The sequence below is a fragment of the Aspergillus costaricaensis genome (genome assembly GCF_003184835.1).
Source record: "Aspergillus costaricaensis CBS 115574 unplaced genomic scaffold BO79scaffold_64, whole genome shotgun sequence".
Lineage (NCBI taxonomy): Eukaryota > Fungi > Ascomycota > Eurotiomycetes > Eurotiales > Aspergillaceae > Aspergillus > Aspergillus costaricensis.
Genome location: NW_020291864.1, coordinates 100380 through 120949, shown reverse-complemented (window position 1 = coordinate 120949; position 20570 = coordinate 100380). Strand labels below are relative to the sequence as shown.

Here is a 20570-nt window from a genome sequence, read left to right as displayed (position 1 = left end):
TTCTGAAGGAAACTTATCTCATGATGGTACCTAGATAACCACATGCAAAGAGAATGAAAACTGATGTGAATAAGGCGATGGTCCTGAGACATTCAGAACCCCGCTTCCTAGTATATAGGCATGAACCCCTTTAGAGCAAGCCTCCAGCCTTGAATACATGCTATTAAGCGATTAAAAAAAAGACAAGTAAGTGTGCCATAGCAGGCGAGAGAATTGGTAATGTATTATTCTAGCATCCTAGCGTACACAATTCCTATAACGGGTATAGACATTCCGCTCATCAAAACCACCTAGTGCTCTACGGTATCAACCTTCTTCGTCACCCAGACCAGCTTTGGGACCATGATGGAAGCGCCATTCAAGGTCTCCATCATAGCGTTGTGCTCCAGACTTTTCGATGCCTCCGGGGTCTTAAGTGCGTTATCTGCAAACTCTTTCCATGTGCTCACATATCTGTATGAATGTTAGGTATTCCCATAGAAGACCTAGTTCTGTTCTCGGTCATAGCTTACACATCATTCCAGAACCGAGCATTTCCAAGTCCGTACTCATAAGTATACAGCATTGAGCCAGTATATCCGTTTTCATCCATAATTCGCGTCAGGTCATATTTCCAGCTGCTCAAGAGATTAGTTCGCATCAGATCTTCCAACTATCTTTTTTTGGGTACACTTACGTGTCATGTCCTTTAAGCTGAGAGAAGAGTGCATCAAGATTAGATGCTGAAGTCCCAGGCACGGTTTTGATAGAGCACCCAATGGTGTCAACTTCATCCCACTGAAGGTAGCCGCCGGGTTCTGAACCCATGGATTGTCAGCCTTGCCATGAAAATTGAATTGAAGCGCATACTCAGCAGTTTCTTCAAGTTTGCTAGAATCGGCCTGGGGTCGTTATTCTTGACAACGACAGTAATCAGACGAACATGCACAACATCAAAGTAGCCTATGAACTCAGCCGGCACTTCTTCAAAAATGTTCCAGACATGCATGTGTATATTTGCGGGTAGCCATGGCTTCGGGCCAACTTGGTCCAGGCTAATATCGAAGCCATGGAGATCAATGGACGGTGGTTTTCCACGAGCAAAATCCTGAAGCCAAATACTGGAACAATTAGTTATGAGAACTTCGAAGCTTGGTAGATCAATTTACCCGTTGCCAGTAGCAATATCAGCGACTTTCAAGTCCGCAGCCCGAGTATCAATATCGGGATGAACCAGGAACCCAAGTAACTCTTTCCAAAGGTAATGCTGTGCGGTAAGCCTAGTTTACTATTAGGAAAACACCTACTGACAATGTCTTCTCTAGACTAACCGAGTGTTTGCGTTACAATCACGCATCAATGCATAAGGATCCTTAGCCTTCACAGTTGTCCCGTTCCAGCTTTCAACTGTTGGTAGCTGGGGTGCATTGTTATTCTTTGGGATTCTCATTATGGTAATTTGATCGGTGTATAAAAAAACAATTGTAATGATCTGGTTGTAGTCCGAGTGATGGATTTCAGAGGAAACCAGCTGGTCCAGAAGCCAGTCTTTATAATAAAATGAGAATGCTGTGATGTATAGAAAGTACTGTTCGGTAACTTCTGGACAATACAGATGCCTACTAGCGCGCAAACTGCACACTAACTGTATCATAAAATGACTATCATATTTACATACAAGAAACGCCAAGTGAAGCCTGACATCCACGAAGGCAAGGCAGATTCGATATACTGTGGAGCTGTGAACGTCTAAAAATGTGCTAAAATGACCGTTCCAGGCATCAATAAATTTTAAGCATATACAAGAATGCGGACGGTACAGTGTTCCGTGCATGCTGTGGCCATTTGTAGATCTTTCCCCCCCAGCACAGCGGGGCAATTATGGAGCAAACTTCTTAGCGAAGGAACGATATGATTCGGCCCCAATCCTTGTTATGGACCGTTACAAAATGGACCCCACCCCGAGGTTGGCTGCTTGACCCCCTGCTTATTATGGAGCGTTATAGATGGGCCCCATGGTCAGTTAGTTTGCCTGTTTGGCCCCCTCTTTGTCATAGGACGGCATAAATGGCCCCAACGGTTAAGTCGGCACCTCGGGCCTACCGGAAAAAACTATCCCAGGCTTCATTTTTTAGTGAGGTAATTTCTTCATTATATCCAAACAGAACCAGAGGCTTCAGGGGAAGTTGTAATAGCTGTATATATATTGACTGAAAGTTTTCTAGCGATGATGGCTGGCTTTCTTGGTGGATCTAGCCAAGAGACTTGCACCCTCACACCCGGAATTCCCGGCAATAGGTCAATGGAACACCGAAACCACGAGCCACTGAGCAAAGACGGTCTCTTACCATGATTGGTTGGTAAAGATTGTCATAATCATTAGTGGGCCTTAAAGAGGTCTTTTCGTCTATTCTAACTTTCAGAAAAACATTGTATGATGACGGTGAACAGAATCGCTGATACACATGTAATGCATTCACCACAGGTGGGCCGATACATCCCTCTAAAGATCCTTTCGCTTGAGTATCAGACAGGTATTGGCCTGGTGACACCGGCTCCTCCCGGCTGGGAGGTGAGACACAATTCATTCAATGACTTGAAGGATTAGTGAGTCGAACAGGATCTGGGTGCACCGCAGACAGTAGGATCTTAAAGCAACCAAAGTTCATCCAATATATAATTTACCTTATTCACAAGAGCAACTGTGGACGGCGTGACGCGAGGGGATACACTATGTTTAAATCGGGAAACAGTAAATGTACGCTTATAAGATCACAGGGGTAGTTGGTATTAAATAAGCTGTCTAATAATAGATACGGACACCTTGAGAGTTTTATTGCAGAGAGAATATGGGTTATTTCCTACCCCTCTTCCGCTGCCGAGCTCTATTACAACATAGAACTTCCTTCGCTACTCTAGGTGAAGATTGCCCATCACTGATCGTGGTCTCCATAATGCCTGACTTTGGCCACAATAGTGTCATTGCGTAGGTGAGCTTATTGAGTAGTGACTGCATGATTGCACACGACCATGTCAGAGCACAAATGAGAACAGCTCATACTTATTCACGGAAGCTATATATCCTCACAAATTGGATAGGAATAGCCAGGTAGGCTTTTTATAACTTATATTTGGCGTTTACACCATCTGCAAGTAGTCGTTGGTGGCAGACCCTCTCTCCTACTTCATGTATATTGAGTAAAGTCTATTCCTACTAGATCTCGCAAATATCTCATTACTCTTAATGACATAGCAAACGGGAGGTATTGGTTTCAATTTAATTGGAACTCTTTCCGGTACATATTTGAGAATAGCAGTACGTGATTCTTTCCCCGGGTCTGACAACTTAGGTATGAATATGAAGAGATCTCCGGACGACTATAATTACAAGTTACTTGGAATGCCATATATTCAGCTCTTGCAATGGGATCCATATCTTATGTGATAAGGGAAATCAAAGTGATGATATGGTCGAAAGTAAGTCACGGCGTGGACACTCAAATTATTGATCCTGAATACATGGCTAAAATATATGTCAACGGGCATACCATGCTCACTAATAAATCCGCAATAATGAATAAATATGATAAATAATTTGATTTTTTTTCTTATAAAAAATTTCCACAGGAGAGGAACTCATGAAAATGTTTTTAAACGCAATCATTTTATTATAAAAAATATGGTTAAGATTAAACTTTATTTATATCCTCACAGTAACAGAGTGTCATAGAACAACCTAGGGGAGTTATACACGCAAGGCCAAAAAGACCATCATTACCCGCAGCTACCTGCGGGCCCCTAGAATCCTGCTTGTATATGACATGTATATACAGGAATAGATAATTACTACTATTAACCTATTATACTGTCTTTCTCTCCTATAGATTTCAGTTTGAAGCCAAGCTAAGAAAACTACTTACTAGAACTCGGGCTTATATAGTTCCTATATATTTTGTTATTAAGTAGTATGGCCCCGAGGCTGCTCTATTTAGTTAGTATAGTAGTATTATAATTAAATACTTATGTAAGATTATGATATTATTAGACTAGAGTATTAAGAATATCTTTTAGTCAGTAAAAGAGTATTTTGAACATGAAACCTCCAGCTAACTAGTAGCTGCGGGTAAATTATCATAGAATAATCTAAGGGAGTTGTATATATAAGGCTAAAAAGACTATTATTACCCGCATCTACCTGCGGACTCCTAGAATCCTGAAAAGGGCTAGGCCCTGTCAGCCATCCAGAATCAGAATATCTATGTTCTGACCTGTCTGGTTCTGGACCTTGACCCGGAGACATCTATAAAAAAAATAGAAATCTCTAGAATAATAAAGGAATTTACTAGAATTATAAAAAAAAATTCTTAGAAAAATTATTTATAAGAAAGATTAATCTATTCATAAATTAGATAGTTCTTTTTCTAATAAATTTAATTTTTTTATTAATTATTATATTTTATATAGTCCTCCCGGCTTCTTAGCCTGTTATAATTTTAAATTTATTTCTTTTTAAAATATCTATCAGATAACAGACTAATAATATATAATAATTATAATAAATTAATAAATACCTCTAGCTACTATAAAAATATTATTTAAACTAATATTATTAACTAGTTAATTAAATATATTAAAAAATTAATAATTTAAAATATAGAAATATAATATATTATTTTCTAATAAAGTATAATAATAGATAACAAAATTAGAACCAGTCTTAAATAAATTAAATAATTTATTAATATTTAATTTTTATTTTCTCAGATATTTACTACAGTATTCTTATTTATATTAATATTAATATTAATATTAATACTAGTCCAAGATCTGGCTGATATAAAAAAACTAAAGTTATTAATATTTATAAATTTTAATAAAAAAAATAAAAGCAAGTTTCTAAGCTAGTTTAATAATATATAAATAAAGATTAAGATTAATTAATAATTTATTAATATACTAACTAAACAGGTCTAGTATATATTTATATTTTTAAATAAAAAAATTAAAATAAAGATTAATTTATAAATAAAAATTAATTATAAGACTTTATTCTTCTTAATTATAACTTTAATTAATTATTTTAAACTAATCTATAAAAATCCTGCTTGATAGAAAAAAATTATTAATAAGTTATTTATTCTTAAATAAAAAAATTAAATAATTAATAATCTTTTAGTAGAAGTTAACAGCCTGCTAATTAAGACTGGAAAATATAATTAAAAAAATTTAAATAAAAAAAATCTTTTATACTAAATCTTAAATAATAATATTTATTAATAAATAATAAATATTAAATAAAAACTAGATTTTAAAGACTTTTACTGACAAGTTAAATAGGTAATTAATAAACTTATAAAAATAAATTAATTTTTAGAAAAATAATTAAAATATTTTAATATTTAAACAGATAGTACCTCCAAGAAAATAATTATAAATAATATTATAAATTAGAAATTTATTATAATAAATATAGGACCTGCTTAACAAGCCTAATAAATATTAAAAAAAATATTAGTTAAATATTATAAGATAAGACTTTATTTATATTATAAATTCTTAAAATATTATATTATTAGATACTCTTATTTATTATTATAATACTTCTAAAATTTAAAAAATAAAGTCTATTAAGTTCTGCTTAAAAATAATCCAGTTAATAAAGTTAGTTAAATATTAAAAAATCTAGTTATTTAATAGTTTTTAGTTTTAGAAAAAGCTTAACTTTTCTAGAATATTATTTAAAAAAATATATACTAATTAACTATAATTATAAAAAATTTAAAAAAGAGATTTAAGAATTTAAAGATTATTATACTTTTTTTATATTAAGATTAATTAATAGAATTTATTTTACAAATATCTTGATTAATATTAATTATATATTTTATAAAATAATCAGCTGGAACTTTATAAATAAAAATAAACTAGAATATATTCTTATTAAATCCTGAAATATTAAAGAATTCAAGAAAAAGGAAGTCTGTGTAACTGAATTAGTAAAAATATTATTAAATATAAATAAAAATTTATAAAAATATATATACTTCTACATCCTGCTATATATATATAAATATAATATTATATTAAGATTTCTATAGATAAAGTATTAGAATATAATATTTTAAATTAAAGATTTTATATTTAATATCCAGAGCACAGAGATAGAAATATAATATAAATAAAAATAAAATTATTTCTTAATATTATTCATGATTTCTACCAACACATAATATACTTAAAAAAATTAAAAAAAGAAAAAAAATTTAATAAAATTATTTATAATAAGTCTAGCAGATATTAATAAAACTTTTTATAAATTTAACTAGTTAAAAAATTCTATAAAAATAAAGAGCAAGCTACCAGATCCTTATTATAAATATTTAGATATTTTTAGTAAAATAATAGCAGATATTTTATTATTTTATTATCTGGGAGTAGACCATGCCATTAAAATAATTAAAAATATTAAAAAAAAAAAAAGAAGATTTCTTAAATTCTTTTTTATTAAATAAATTAACTAGAATTTTTAGTATTACAGAAAATCCTGATTAATTTTCTAGAAAAAGAATTTATAAAAATTAGTAATTCTTTGGCAGCCGCGCCCGTGCTGTTTATCTTAAAATCTAGTAATAATCTATATTTTTATATAGATTATTAAGTATTTAATTAAATAATTATAAAAGACTAGTACCCCTTGCTACTTATTTAAGAAATCTTTTAATATATTTTAAAAATTTATTATTATATTAAACTAGATATTATCCAGATCTTCTACTGTATCCAGATTAAAGAAAAAAATAAATAAAAAATTATATTTTATATTTATTTTAAATTATTTAAATAACTGGTGGCCCTGTTTAGACTTATTAATTATTTAAATATATTTTAATAATATATTAACTGGATTTTATAAAAATTTTTTAATAAATTTTACTCTGTCTATATTAACAATATTCTTATTTTTATAAATAAAAATCTGGTTATATATTATATCTAGATATAATAAGTATTAGAATATTTATAGAATACAGATCTTTAAGTAAATATTAATAAATATAAATTTAAGATAACTATTATAAAATATCTAGGATTTATTATTAAGATAAAAAAAAAGATCTGTATAAATTTTATTAAAATCTAGATTATATAAAACTAGAAAATATTAAAGATTATTTATAATATTAAGATTTTTCTAGAATTTACTAATTTTTATTAGTAATTTTTTAAGAACTGGAAGACTTACTCAGAATTCTTAATATAATTTATTAAAAAGAATATTAAATTTAACTGGATATTAAAGATCTAAAAAATATTTAAAATTTTTAAAAAGATTTTTACTACTACTCCTGTCCTCATGTATTGGAATCCTAAATAAAAAATATTAATAAAAATTAATTTTTCTAGATAATATACAAAAGAAATACTATTTTAATAAAATAATTAAAAAATCTTTTATTTAATAATATATTTTTTAAAGAAAAACCTGCCTGCAGAGTATAATTACTAGATTTATAATAAAAAACTACTAGTAATTATTTAAATTCTATAAAAATAAGAGCTGGAGCTTATTATATTTCTTTATTTTAAAATTTTTAATAATTATCAGAATCTAGAATACTTTATAATCTAATAATAGCTTATAAAATAATAAATATATTAGATCTAGTTTTTAAGCTATTTTAATTTTATAATTAATTATTATCTAGAAATAATAAATACTTAATCAGATATCTTATCTTAAAGATTCCAGGATATATCTAAGAAGAAAGATAAATATATTATAAATTAAGAAATCTAATTATTTTATTTTATATCTGAAGAAGAGCTTATTTATATAATATTTATTAATAAAATCCCTGATAAAAAAATCCCTGCCAGTCTAGAGTTTAAGAAATTAATATTAAATAATCTATAGAAGTAAATAGAATAGACTGATAAAAATTTAAAAAAATATTATAAAGTAATAACTAAAGACAAGTCTAAACTTTTTAAATAATTAAAATTAAAAATCTTTATTATAGAGTACTAGCTAGATATAAATTAATAACTACTTTTCTAAGAATAAGTCTAGATCTCTAATTCAGAATTCTTATAAATTTAAATTATTTAAAAAATCTTTAATAATATAATTATTAGATATTCTGAATAGAACTAGACTTATAAAATAATTATTTACTATTATTATTAATTAAATATAAGTAAAGATATCTGCTAGTTCTACTATAATTATAATAATTATAAAATTAATTATATCTAGAAAAACTGTAAGTAAGACTTTTTAAAACTATTATTAATTTCTAATTAATCTTAATAAAATATTATTATTAATTTCCTGGTAAATCTTCCGGAGTTTTAAGATTATAAAAATATTATAATTATTATTAATTAATTAATTAAAAATATTATTATTAAAGCTATCTTGAGCATGGATATAAAGAATTTTATAAATATATTTATTTAAATATTTTATAATTATTATAAAATATTTTAGTCAGTGATTTTAAATTATAATTTTTAATTTATAAATAAATTATAAATAATCCTATACAAGACTTTGGATATTAAATAATATTTTTTTATTATTTATTATTTTAAAATAAATAGAATAACAGAATACTAAATTATAATTATTAAGATCTTTTTATAATATTTTATAAATTAATAATAAATTAACTAATAAGAATTATTATCTCTGGTATAACTAGTCTTAAATAACTAGAATTTTATATTAATAAAAATAAGCTTCTTCTTCTTATAATATAATTTTTATATAAAGTTCTTAGACTTAAGTATTAAAGCAGATATTTTAAAATATAATCAGATCAGGAATCTCTAAAAACAGACTAAAGTTATTTTTAATAAATTTTAAAAAATCTAAAATATTATTAGTTTAATAATAATAACAGCATAAGAAGTATAGAAATAATATATTAATTAATAATAAAATCCTGCTTTTTATTATAAAAAAAATAATAAGATCTAGTTAAATCTAAAAAATATTATAACTAACTAATCTAATAAAAAATTAGATTAGTAAAATATAAAGTTCATAGTACTAGAATAAATTAAAATATATATATATAAATTAAATATACTATCAGAAATCTATTTAATATTTTATATTAATTTATTTTAATCTGCTACTACAGACTTTTTATTTATTTAAAAAATAATTAATTAATAACTAGATATTATTATCACAGAAAACAGTATTAAGAAATATATTATTAAAAAAATTATAAATAAAAAAAATATGCCCCAAGGAAAATACAGTTATAAAAAAATATTTTTAATTAAATAAAAAAAATATATTAAATTTATATAGAAACCAGTAACTGAGCTTTATAATATTAAGATCTATAAATATTAGTATAATTTTATTTATTTATTTTATTTAAAAAAATTTATATCAGCTCAGCTGTATCACAGTAAAAAGAATAATAATTAAAAAAAACTAGATTTTATCAGTTATCTAGAATTAAAATATCTATATTTTAATTTATCTAGTTCTAGATCTTGATCTGAAAACATTTATAAGAAGAATAAAAATCTTTAGAATAATAAAGAAGTTTATTAGAGTTATAAAGAAAAACTTCCAGAAGAGTTATCTATAAGAAAAATTAATTTATTTATAGATTAGATAGTTCTTTCTTTAATAAATTTAATTTTTTTATTAACTACTATACCTTACATAGTCCTCCCGGCTTCTTAGCCTGTCACAAATCCTGCTTATATAGACATGTATACACGGGAGTAGGTGGTCGCTACCACCAATCTATTACAAAAATATAAATACATGAAGCTATTCTGCTTTAAAGAAAAGAATTTAATTAAGTTATTAATTCAAAACCTATAAACCAAAAAATCAAGAAAACTAACTCTGAAGTTCATAGGATTCTTTCAGATTTTTTGATGTATTGGATCCTAGTAAATGTATTATTTATATTTATATACATACAATAAGTACTATCAGGTGGTATGGTACAGGAGCTACAGGCTATGTTTTGAAGATAACTGAAAGACCTGTGAGTGTGATTTAACGGGAAATAGAACATTTTTTTACTATACTATTTTGTGAACAGGCTTATTGGTGGAACAAGCTCATCTACCTGGAGATCATATATTGGGGCATTATATCTCCGAGAATCAATATTGCGTCATACCTGTAGAAATAAGAAAGGCTATCTACTCCTATGCTCAGCAGGGTGTAGTCGCATACTTTTTGCTAGCGCAGGCCTTTTCTTCAGGTTCTCATGCTGCGTTTTCGGAGCTTGTCCCTTTAATTCTTTCTAAATGCAATATGACGATTAGATATCAAATTTAGTACAGAAAATGATGCTAGTCACAACCCCAACAATAAAATGGTAATTCGTGATTAAAGTGATAAACAATCACTACATATGTACTCCGCACCATACAAGACACCTTGTCAGCGTAAAGCGTCATGATCATTGTAACAGCTACTCGTTTCTCAACTGATATAAAGGTGGATTAGATACTAATGTATTTCCCAGAATCTTCGTAAAGCTTTCTGATGATTATCTATATATCTGAAAAAAAATCCTTCCGTATGGTATGACACGGGTGGCTGAGTCGGATAGGAATTACGTTATCCATCAACGCCCATTGAATGCGGAGTGTAGCCTTGACATGCCAAATGAATTTTCCGGTTATTGAAGCAGGTGAACGATGAAGTGAGGGCTTGGGCGGCAACAGGCCCTAAGAGCATATGAATTAACAGAAACAAAGATGAAATGATTGCAGGTAACTGAAAGCCTGCCAACAGGGAGACGTAGTCACATGGTCTCGATTGCGGTTTGGGTATTAGGCATTCATTCTCTTGCTTCAGCCTAATCGTTCTTCTGGCTTTTCAAATTACTATTATGGGCACTGTGCTCCATTATTCTTTTCTGAGACACGTAAGCTATCTAGATGATCGTCTGGTGGGATAGTGAAATGGGCCACTACTATTTGTGCCTCATTTTTGGGTCGCAGGTGGGTGGGATCTATGTGGGGATTGGGGATTATGGGTAGATTGTATACATGCACGATGCAGGTAGTAGTCATGAATAAATACTCCGTAGAAATACTCCATAGTACTGTAGTTCAGCCGCGGTGGGTCCATCGGAGGCGAGCCAGTTCTCCACCGGCCCTCTCAAGAAGCATAATCATATCCACGTTACCCATGGGCGCAGCTGAGCTGAGACCCCATGACCCTGCATCGCCTAAATGATCGCTCCACATTTGCAGGTTGCCCGGCCAATATCTTGTCCGGGTTGCGCCAGAAAAGCTTCGCGCGTATATGCGAGTAGTGCATAGTTCTTCTAGCCTACAAAACTCAGTAATAGCTGTCGTGGGTACTGGCAGCTACGATGCTCGCGCTGTTGTGACCCTAGACGAGTATTGCAATTGGTATTTTGTTATATGTAGACGAGAAAAGCAATGTTTTCGCCTTGCTATGAAACTCAATAACAGGGTGCTATTTATGCTCCTACTGTCAGAAAATGATGTGGAATGTATTCTGTACGAGGAGCAACAAAGCAATTGACATTTATTCTACCATTTTGTGAAACATATGCTTCAGTGCCACTGAATTCACACTTCGTTCTCTTCTGGATAGGGCAATGCAAGAGAATCGTCATGAAACCTGAATTGAGACCTGGGTTTACTTCTTGACATATCATTTTCTTCTTCCGCCTGACAAATCTGATGTCCTGCATGAATATGTTAGCTCGGCAGCCCTGATTGGCCCGTGGCCGTGCGGTGCTTTTCTGCAGCACGCAGCTTGCTGGGTTTTGTCTATCTCCGCGATCCCCACATGGAGATGACAACGCAAAAGAAAAGAATATCTCGGATTGCAGATACTCAACTTATTCCAGCCAGCCATAGAATTCGGAAAATGAAGTTCGCTTACCCTTGTTAAGAAACTCATGGATCTCAAGTGGAGCCTGATAGAGGTGGCGGCGTCGAGCCTGGCTGTTCAGAAACCGGCTTCATGTGATTGGACAAGGAATATGTTCAGATGGAATAGACTGGGGTGTCCGATGATGAAGTTTCTTGTTTCGACGGATATAAAAGGGGGGCAGAACACACCCGTCTCCTCTCAACATTCTATCATTATCAGAACAAACAACCACACTCATTTATCTATTTGGCGAACTAACGCCCAAGTCTATCTTTCAAGATGAAGTCCTATTCACTCTCCCTCGTGACTACTATCTTTCTATCTACTGCCTCCCTGGCCACCGCAAAGACATACACGACCAATGTCCCAGTCAAGGAAATCCAAGGAACTTCGTCCATCCAGGGCAACTCGATCACCTGGGTTGAGGACGGCTTCAAGACCTCCATTGACTGCGACAACCAAGGCGAAAACAAGAAGCTCAGCCTCAGCGACAGCAAGAAGTATGCTGGCTGCTGTCTCCCTGGGCAGAGACTCGTCGGGTCTCCTGAGACGGCTTTCGATTGCTGTGCTGAGGGTCATGATCTCGCCGGCTCCAAAGACACGGGATATATATGCTGCCCAGAGGGTCAGACCTATGACGGTGCTACTTGCCAAGCTGCGGAGCCGGTGTGTGAGAACGGAAAGATGCTGAAGAACGGAGAATGTGTTTGTCCCAAGGGGACTAAAGAGGACGAGGATGGAACCTGTGTTCCTGTTAAGTGCTCTTCAGGTTTGGAGACTGGTAGGTGTTGTCCCTCATCCACTGCCCAATGGGGGATAATTCCTTACCTGGACTCAATGGGAAGAAAATGTGTTAACAAACCCAGGGAAATGCTACACCTTCAGAGGCGATAACGGCAACCTCCTCGGCTTCGGTGGTGGCTATTACAGCGCTGCGCCCGAAAGCATTGCTCTGAAATCCGGACGCTTCAAGCTCTGCAAAGAAGAGGAGTGCAAGACTGGAGAGGCCATCAACCCGGCTGATCAGGTGTACATCATGGACATTCACGGTAACCCGCCCAACGGGGCGCACGCGAATAGCTGGCTCAATTCCGCCAAGAATGGCGCACACGTTGGCAAGACGGCTAATTTTGCGCTGGCCGGCAAGTTCTCTGTTACGAAGTGGCCTTGTGGAAAGTACTGCTTGGGTGGGTTTGACTATGGTTTGGGTCCGGCTTGCCCGTCCAAGACGCCTGCCATGACCTTTTACCAGAATGATAAGCAGGCGTGTGTTCCATTCGAGTTCACCGAGGTGCCGTGTGATGTGAAAGCGCAGGAGAACAACTGTATCTGGAAGAATAATGAGGACCAATGCTGTGGTGGCGCGGTTGATTGCAGGAGCCACTGAGATTGACGCCTCGGCTCACTCTGGTAAGAGTTCATGCAAGGTGATTGGTCAACCGAACTTGTGGCTGGTGGAAAAATAGGTATTATGTGTATTTAGTTTTAGTGAAGTACTGTTTTTTTGGTCATATGCAACTATAATATAAGTATGTACATGCGATGGGAACACCAAGGGTCTGAATACCCTAATTTTCATTTTAGTCTCTTGTACTCATGGCTTATTGACAGTTTTATCATTTTCAGCAGCGTAAAACAGAACTGACAAAGGCGATCAGTTACTGGGAGACAGCCTTTTTGATTATATTGTTGCTCGTAATTACATACAGATTGTAATATATTTCAACCTTTCAACTTACCAAGGCTTGACCAGTCGGGAGAATAGTGAATTCATAAAGCTATCGTAATGAGTATCTCCGTGTGTAAAGGGCGATTGTGTCAACACAGCTATTGGCTTATGATGTAAATACATATGGCTTAGTATTATTACTATTCTATTCCTATTCAGTTACTGTTCAGAATATCTACTACACAGGGATGACGCTTTCTCCATGACTCACATATCCCTGCGTAATGCAGTGCTTGTCTAATATTCACTCTGCTTAGCCAGGCTAAAATAGCATAGATGTCCATTCATAACAAAAGTCAAGTATATAAACGGCCTCTTACAGTCTCGTACAATAGTACACGCGCCATTTACACTTCATAAGTCTACAGATTATTCCTGATAATTTTCTTTGCCAACACCACTCCGTCCCATACAAATGTAAGATAAACGCCCTTATCAAATACTTTACTTACTGACTAATATATTATATATCACTCGGAAGAGACAGAACCAGCAATCACACTACCGGCGGAAGATAATAAGGGGATCATCATCTCAAGCCTGAGCAATTTGCTAGGCATGACAAGAAAACTGGCATGACTTGAGAAAAGCAGAAGTAATAGGACTAGGAGATGCGCCCGTGTTTATATAATGGGGTCATAACTGTGCTGGAATTAGATAGTATTCCTTAAGTTTAAAATAACCATTATCCAGCTGGCATTATCATAACTAAAGAAAAACAAAGTAGAAGATTATATTTTGCTTTTTGTAGCTATTCTTTATTTTAATAGAGAAATCTTCATAACAGGATAATAGTCAAATAATATCTGATAAAGCTCGGGCTGATTAAAGATATACTCTTTAGCTTATAGTCACTCCAATACATAGCTGGTCTTGGGATACTGGGGTTTTATTTTTTAGCAGAGGATAAACAATGTAAAAGACATATACTAGATTTTGAAACATATCCCGCCTCAGAACCAGGCTAAGGGGAGTCGGAGGTTGCATTATTAGTAAGGATAGAGATGAAGATACTGAATATAAAAGAGTTTGGAAGTTTTGGTAGTAATATTCAGATATTAAGTAAGGCGGAGATATACAGGGCTAAAGATCTGGTAGACTGAGTTAATAATGAAATATATGATTAGTTCAATAAATAGAAACTGTGGGGTTATCATGTAATAAATAAAGATATATATCTATTAAGGATTTAATTAATAATTATTAAGAAAAGAAAACTAGTTATTATTATAATTTTCTGTCTGTATATCTATGGTAAATAGTATTATTTAGAATATGGCCACTCAGGATCTTTGGTATATATATATTAGTAAGACTAGTTGCTGACTTCTGCTTGCAGAGAGTATTAATAATATCTTTAATATAAAATATATAAAGATTTTTACTTGAGCTATACTATTACTAGATAAGAACATTCTTTTACTTAATATATAGCCCGACAATTTATAAGTATATTATTATTAAAGTTAACCCTACTCTGCAATTATTACTGTAAGATAAGATATTATAAGTATAGAATTTAATAAAAAATCCAGAAATAAAAGTATTAAGAAGTAGATTTTTTAGATTAAGATATATTTAAATCACAACTAATTTCTTTATATGAGATATTAAATATATATATTAACACCTACAGCTATTACCACCCACCACAGTATCCGCAGGTTTATTATTATTTAACTTATCTACTATATTAGTACTGGCATTAGCTATATATATATAAATCTTTATATTAATTATACTACATACTGTCGGATCGACCCAGGGGCGCTAGTCCGAAAAAGGAAAGTGGTCTAGCAGGGCTAGGCTGGTCACGGGGTAGAAAGAATTAGCAAGAAGCTAAGTTGATTGGATAATACAGTACTAAACTGAAAGGGATAATATCACTAGTCCTAATCAAGAAACTAGATTATAATAATCATAATAATAATAAGAGATCAATACAATTAATAAATTTGTCGAAGGGAAGCAAACATTTACTTTCTAAATAGAAAATAAGTGAATCCTTTAAATAGAGAATAAAACTAAAAAAAATAAATAAATAAATAAGTAAATAAATAAGCAAGTAAGCGAATAAATAAGTAAACAAATAAATAAATAAGTAAACAAGTAAGTTGAATTTATTTACTTCCTATTTAAAGAATCTGTTTAGTGTTTATTTCTTATTTAAAAAGTAAATGTTTGCTTCCCTTTAACATCTAGTTTCTTAATTAAGACTAGTAATATTACCTCTTTCAGCTTAGTACTAAATTACTCTTATTATTTTGATATCTAGCTTCTTAATTAAGACTAATATCATTTGACCTGATTATCTATCTTTATTATTTTGATATCTAGTTTTTTAATTGGGACTAGTATCACATGACCAAGACCTTCTATCATCTGATTAGCCTAGCCCCGCTAGACTGCCTTCCCGATTTGGACTAGTACCCCTGGACCACTTTCCAACAAATATATTATAGAAAATTAAATCTAAAGTTTAAAATTATTTATAAATATTTTATGGAAATATTATAATTTATTTGGTTTAATCTCTGTGAGATTTACGAATAGAATAAGAATTATAAAAGACTATGATTAGAAAACAGTAAATATAAAAATTTAAACTAGTTAAATATATAATTATATTTTTTAAACTAATTAATATATTTATTGAATTTAAGAATTTTATAAATTTATTATTCACAGAGTACCTGGACCACTTTATTATTATCTATTTAAATAATATTATAATATATTTATAAGATATTACAGATTCTAGAGAAAGCAGGATTATATCTAAAATAAAATAAATATTATTTTATGAAATCAGAGATTAACTTTCTAGATTTTATTATTAATTATAAAAGTATATAAATAAAACTAGAATAGATTAAAATAATCCATGAATAGCTAGAGTTGTAAAATATAAAAAACATTTTATAATTTATATAAAAATATTTATAACTGTCCAGCTCCCTTACTGACTTGACTAAGAAATTCTATGAAAAAAAGAAAAAAAATCAGATCTAGACTTTCTAATAAAAAAGACTTATAAAAACTTTTATAAATTAAAGAATATATTTATAAAGAATATTATCACAGCTCATTTCTAGAAAGAAAAATAAGTATATAATAAAACTGATATATTAATATTTATAATCAATAAAATATTATTATAGAAAAATAAAAACAGTTAGTAGATATTGTTGGCTGGAAATAAGGAATTATCTTTTAACTATCCAACTGTTACAGGACAAGCCCCTACTAGAGGACTTGGCTAACCAGCCTTATTACTGCCTGCTGACTAAACATAATATATAAAATCTTAAGAGCTTTAAAGCCCTGTTCTGAATAGCAGCTATTTTTTTTTATTTAATAAATAATATATTCTTGGAACTAAGAAGCAACTTTTAATATTAGAAATAATTTTTTAAATAAATCTACAGTATAGAATCTGATTATATAATTAATAAAATATAATAAAATAAAATAAAATAGAATAAAAAAATAATAAATAATATAATATAATTATAATTCCTTACTAATCTTATTAATAGGCTAGAGAGAACTGAAAATAAATAATAAATTAATAAAAATTATTATTAATAAGTTTAATAAAATAAATATGAATAGCTAAATTAATATATTACAGAATTATAAAATATTATTAATATTTAAGTTATAAATAATATTTTTTATAATATTATTATCTTTTCCTTTTAGTACACAGTCCTATAACTAAAATTTATATATTTAGAAATTAAATTCTTTAACAGGTAAGATAAAAAGAATTATTCTAAATTTAAAATATACTTATAATCTAAATTTCTTATAAATTTAATTATATATCTGGATAATATATGTGACAGGCTAAGAAGCCGGGAGGACTATGTAAAATATAATAATTAGTAGAGAAGTTAAATTTATTAGAAAAAAAACTATCTAATTTACAGACAGGTTGGTTCTTCTTATAGATAACTTTTCTAGAAGTTTTTCTTTATAACTTTAGTAAACTTCTTTACTTACTCTAAAAATTTCTATTTTTTTTATAAATATCTTCAGGTCAAGGTCTAGAACCAGATAGATTAAAATATAAATATTCTAATTCTAGATAATTAATAAAATCTAATTCTTTTTAATTACTGTTTTCTCTACCATGACGCAGCTAAACTAATATAGATTTCTTTAAATAAAATAAATAAATAGAATTATACCAGTATTTATAGATTTTAATATTATAAAACTTAGTTACTAATTTCTATATAAATTTAATATATCTCTTCTATTTAATTAAAAATATTTTTTTATAACTATATTTTTCTTAGAATATATTTTTCTCATTTATAATTTTCTTAATAATATATTTCTTAATACTATCTTCTATGATAATAATATCTGATTATTAATTAATTATTTTTTAAATAGATAAAGAATCTGTAGCAGCAGATTAAAGTAGATTAATATAAAATATTAAATAAATTCTAGATAATATATCTAATCTATATATATATATTCTAATCTATTCTAGTATTATAAATTTTATATTTTACTGGTCCAACTTCTTGCTAAATCAGTTAATTATAATATTTTTTAGATTTAATTAAATTTTATTATTTTCTTTATAGCAGGAAGCAGGATTTTATTATCAGTTAATATATTATTTCTATATTTCTTATATTACTATTATTATTAAACTAATAATATCTCAGACTCTTTAGAATTTATTAAAAATAATCTCAGCCTATTCTCAGAAATTCTTAATTTAATTATATTTTAAGAAATTTATTTTAATACTCAAGTCCAAGAACTTTATATAAAAGCTATACTATAAAAAAAAAAGACTTATCTTTATTAATACAGAATTCTAATTATTTAAAGCTAGTTATACCAGAGATAATAATTTTTATTAATTAATTTATTATTAATTTATAAAGTATTATAAAAAAATTTTAATAATTATAATTTAGTACTCTATCGCTCTATTTATTTTAGAATAATAAATAATAAAAAAATATTATTTAATATTCAGTACCTTGCATAAAATTATTTATAATTTATTTATAAATTAAAAGCCACAGTCTAAAACTACTAATTAAAATATTTTATAATAATTATAAAATATTTAAATAAATATATTTATAAAGTTTTTTATGTCTATGCTCAGAATAACTTTAATAATAATATTTTTAATTAATTAATTAATAATAATTATAATATTTTTATAATCTTAAGACTCCGGAAGGTCTACTAGAAAATTAATAATAATATCTTATTAAAATTAATCAGAAATTAGTAGTAGTTTTAAGAAATCTTACTTATAATCTTTTTAAATATAATTAGTCTTACAGCTGTTACAGTTATAGTAGAATTAATAAATATTTTTACTTATATTTAGCTAGTAATAATAATAAATAATTATTTTATAAATCTAGTTCTGTCCGGGATATCCAGTAATTATATTATTATAAATTTCTTAAATAATCTAAGTTTATAAAAACTTTGAATTAAGAATTCAGACTTATTTTTAAAAGAATAGATATTAATTTATATCCAGCTAGTATTTTATAATAAAAATTTTTAATTTTAATTATTTAAAAAGCTCAGATTTATTTTTAATTATTATTTTATAATATTTCTTCAGATTCTTATTAATTTATTCTATTTATTTTTATAGATTATCTAGTATCAGTTTCTCAGGCTCTAGATTAGCAGGAATTTTTTTATTAGAAATTTTATTAATAAATATTATATAAATAAGCTTTTTTTTAAGTATAAGATAAAATAACTAGATTTTTTAATTTATAATATATTTATCTTTCTCCTTGAACATGTTCTGGAATCTTTAAGATAAAATATTTAATTAAATATTTATTATCTCTAAATAATAATTAATCATAAAATTAAAACAGCTTAAAAACTAGATTTAATATATTTATTATTCTATAAGCTATTGTTAGATTATAAAATATTCTAAATTTTAATAATTATTAAGAATTTTAAAATAAAAAAATATAATAAGCTCCAGCTTCTATTTTTATAAAACTTAGATAATTACTAGTAATTCCTTATTATAAATCTAGTAATTATACTTTATAAATAGATTTTTTTTTTTAAAATATATTACCAGATAGAGAATTTCTTAATTATTTTATTAAAATAATACTCCTTTTATATACTATCTAGAAAAATTAATTTCTACTAGTATTTCTTATTCAGAGTCTTAATATATAAGAACAGAGACAGTAATAAAAATCTTCTTAAAAATTTTAAATATTTTTTAGATCTCTGGTATCCAGCTAAACTTAATATTTTTTTTAATAAATTATATAAAAAGTTCTAAGTAGACTTTCCAGTTCTTAAAGAACTACTAGTAAAAGTTAATAAATTCTAGAAAAACTTTAATATTACAGATAATCTTCAGTATCTTCTAATTTTATATAATCTAGATTTTAATAAAATTTATATAGATCTCTTTTTCTATCTTAATAATAAATTTTAAATATTTTGTAATAATCATCTTAAACTTATATTTATTAATATTTATTTAAAGGCTTGTATCCTGTAAATATTTTAATATTTATTATATTTAAATATAATATATAACCAGACTTTTATTTATAAAAATAAGAATATCATTAATATAAGCAGAATAAAATTTATTAAGAAATTCTTATAAAATCTAGTTAATATATTACTAAAATATATTTAAATAATTAATAAGTCTGAACAGGACTACCAGTTATTTAAATAATTTAAAATAAATATAAAATATAGTTTTTTATTTATCTCTTTTTTTAATTTAAATATAATAAAAGATTTAAATAATATCCAGTTTAGTATAATAACAGATCTTTAAAATATATTAAAGAATTTCTTAAATAAGTAGTAAAGAATACCAGTTCTTTATAATTATTTAATTAAATATTTAATAATCTATATAAAAATATAGATTATTATTAGATTTTAAGATAAACA

General features: G+C 28.3%; 2 protein-coding genes across 2 annotated transcripts; one reads left to right on the top strand and one right to left on the bottom strand.

Annotated features, from left to right (window-relative positions):
• Positions 1 to 290: 290 nt before the first annotated feature.
• On the bottom strand, positions 291 to 1429 carry BO79DRAFT_279146 (class I SAM-dependent methyltransferase; the record flags this gene model as incomplete). The annotated part of the gene is made up of 6 exons (XM_025687953.1): positions 291 to 453; positions 513 to 617; positions 677 to 797; positions 850 to 1100; positions 1149 to 1259; positions 1311 to 1429. The coding sequence occupies 6 exons, from the start codon at positions 1427 to 1429 to the stop codon at positions 291 to 293; spliced, it is 870 nt and encodes a 289-aa protein (XP_025533942.1).
• Positions 1430 to 12102: 10673 nt separating this feature from the next.
• Positions 12103 to 13271, top strand: BO79DRAFT_279141 (cysteine-rich secreted protein; the record flags this gene model as incomplete). The annotated part of the gene is made up of 2 exons (XM_025687952.1): positions 12103 to 12665; positions 12751 to 13271. The coding sequence occupies exons 1-2, from the start codon at positions 12164 to 12166 to the stop codon at positions 13269 to 13271; spliced, it is 1023 nt and encodes a 340-aa protein (XP_025533941.1). The 5' UTR covers positions 12103 to 12163.
• Positions 13272 to 20570: the final 7299 nt, after the last annotated feature.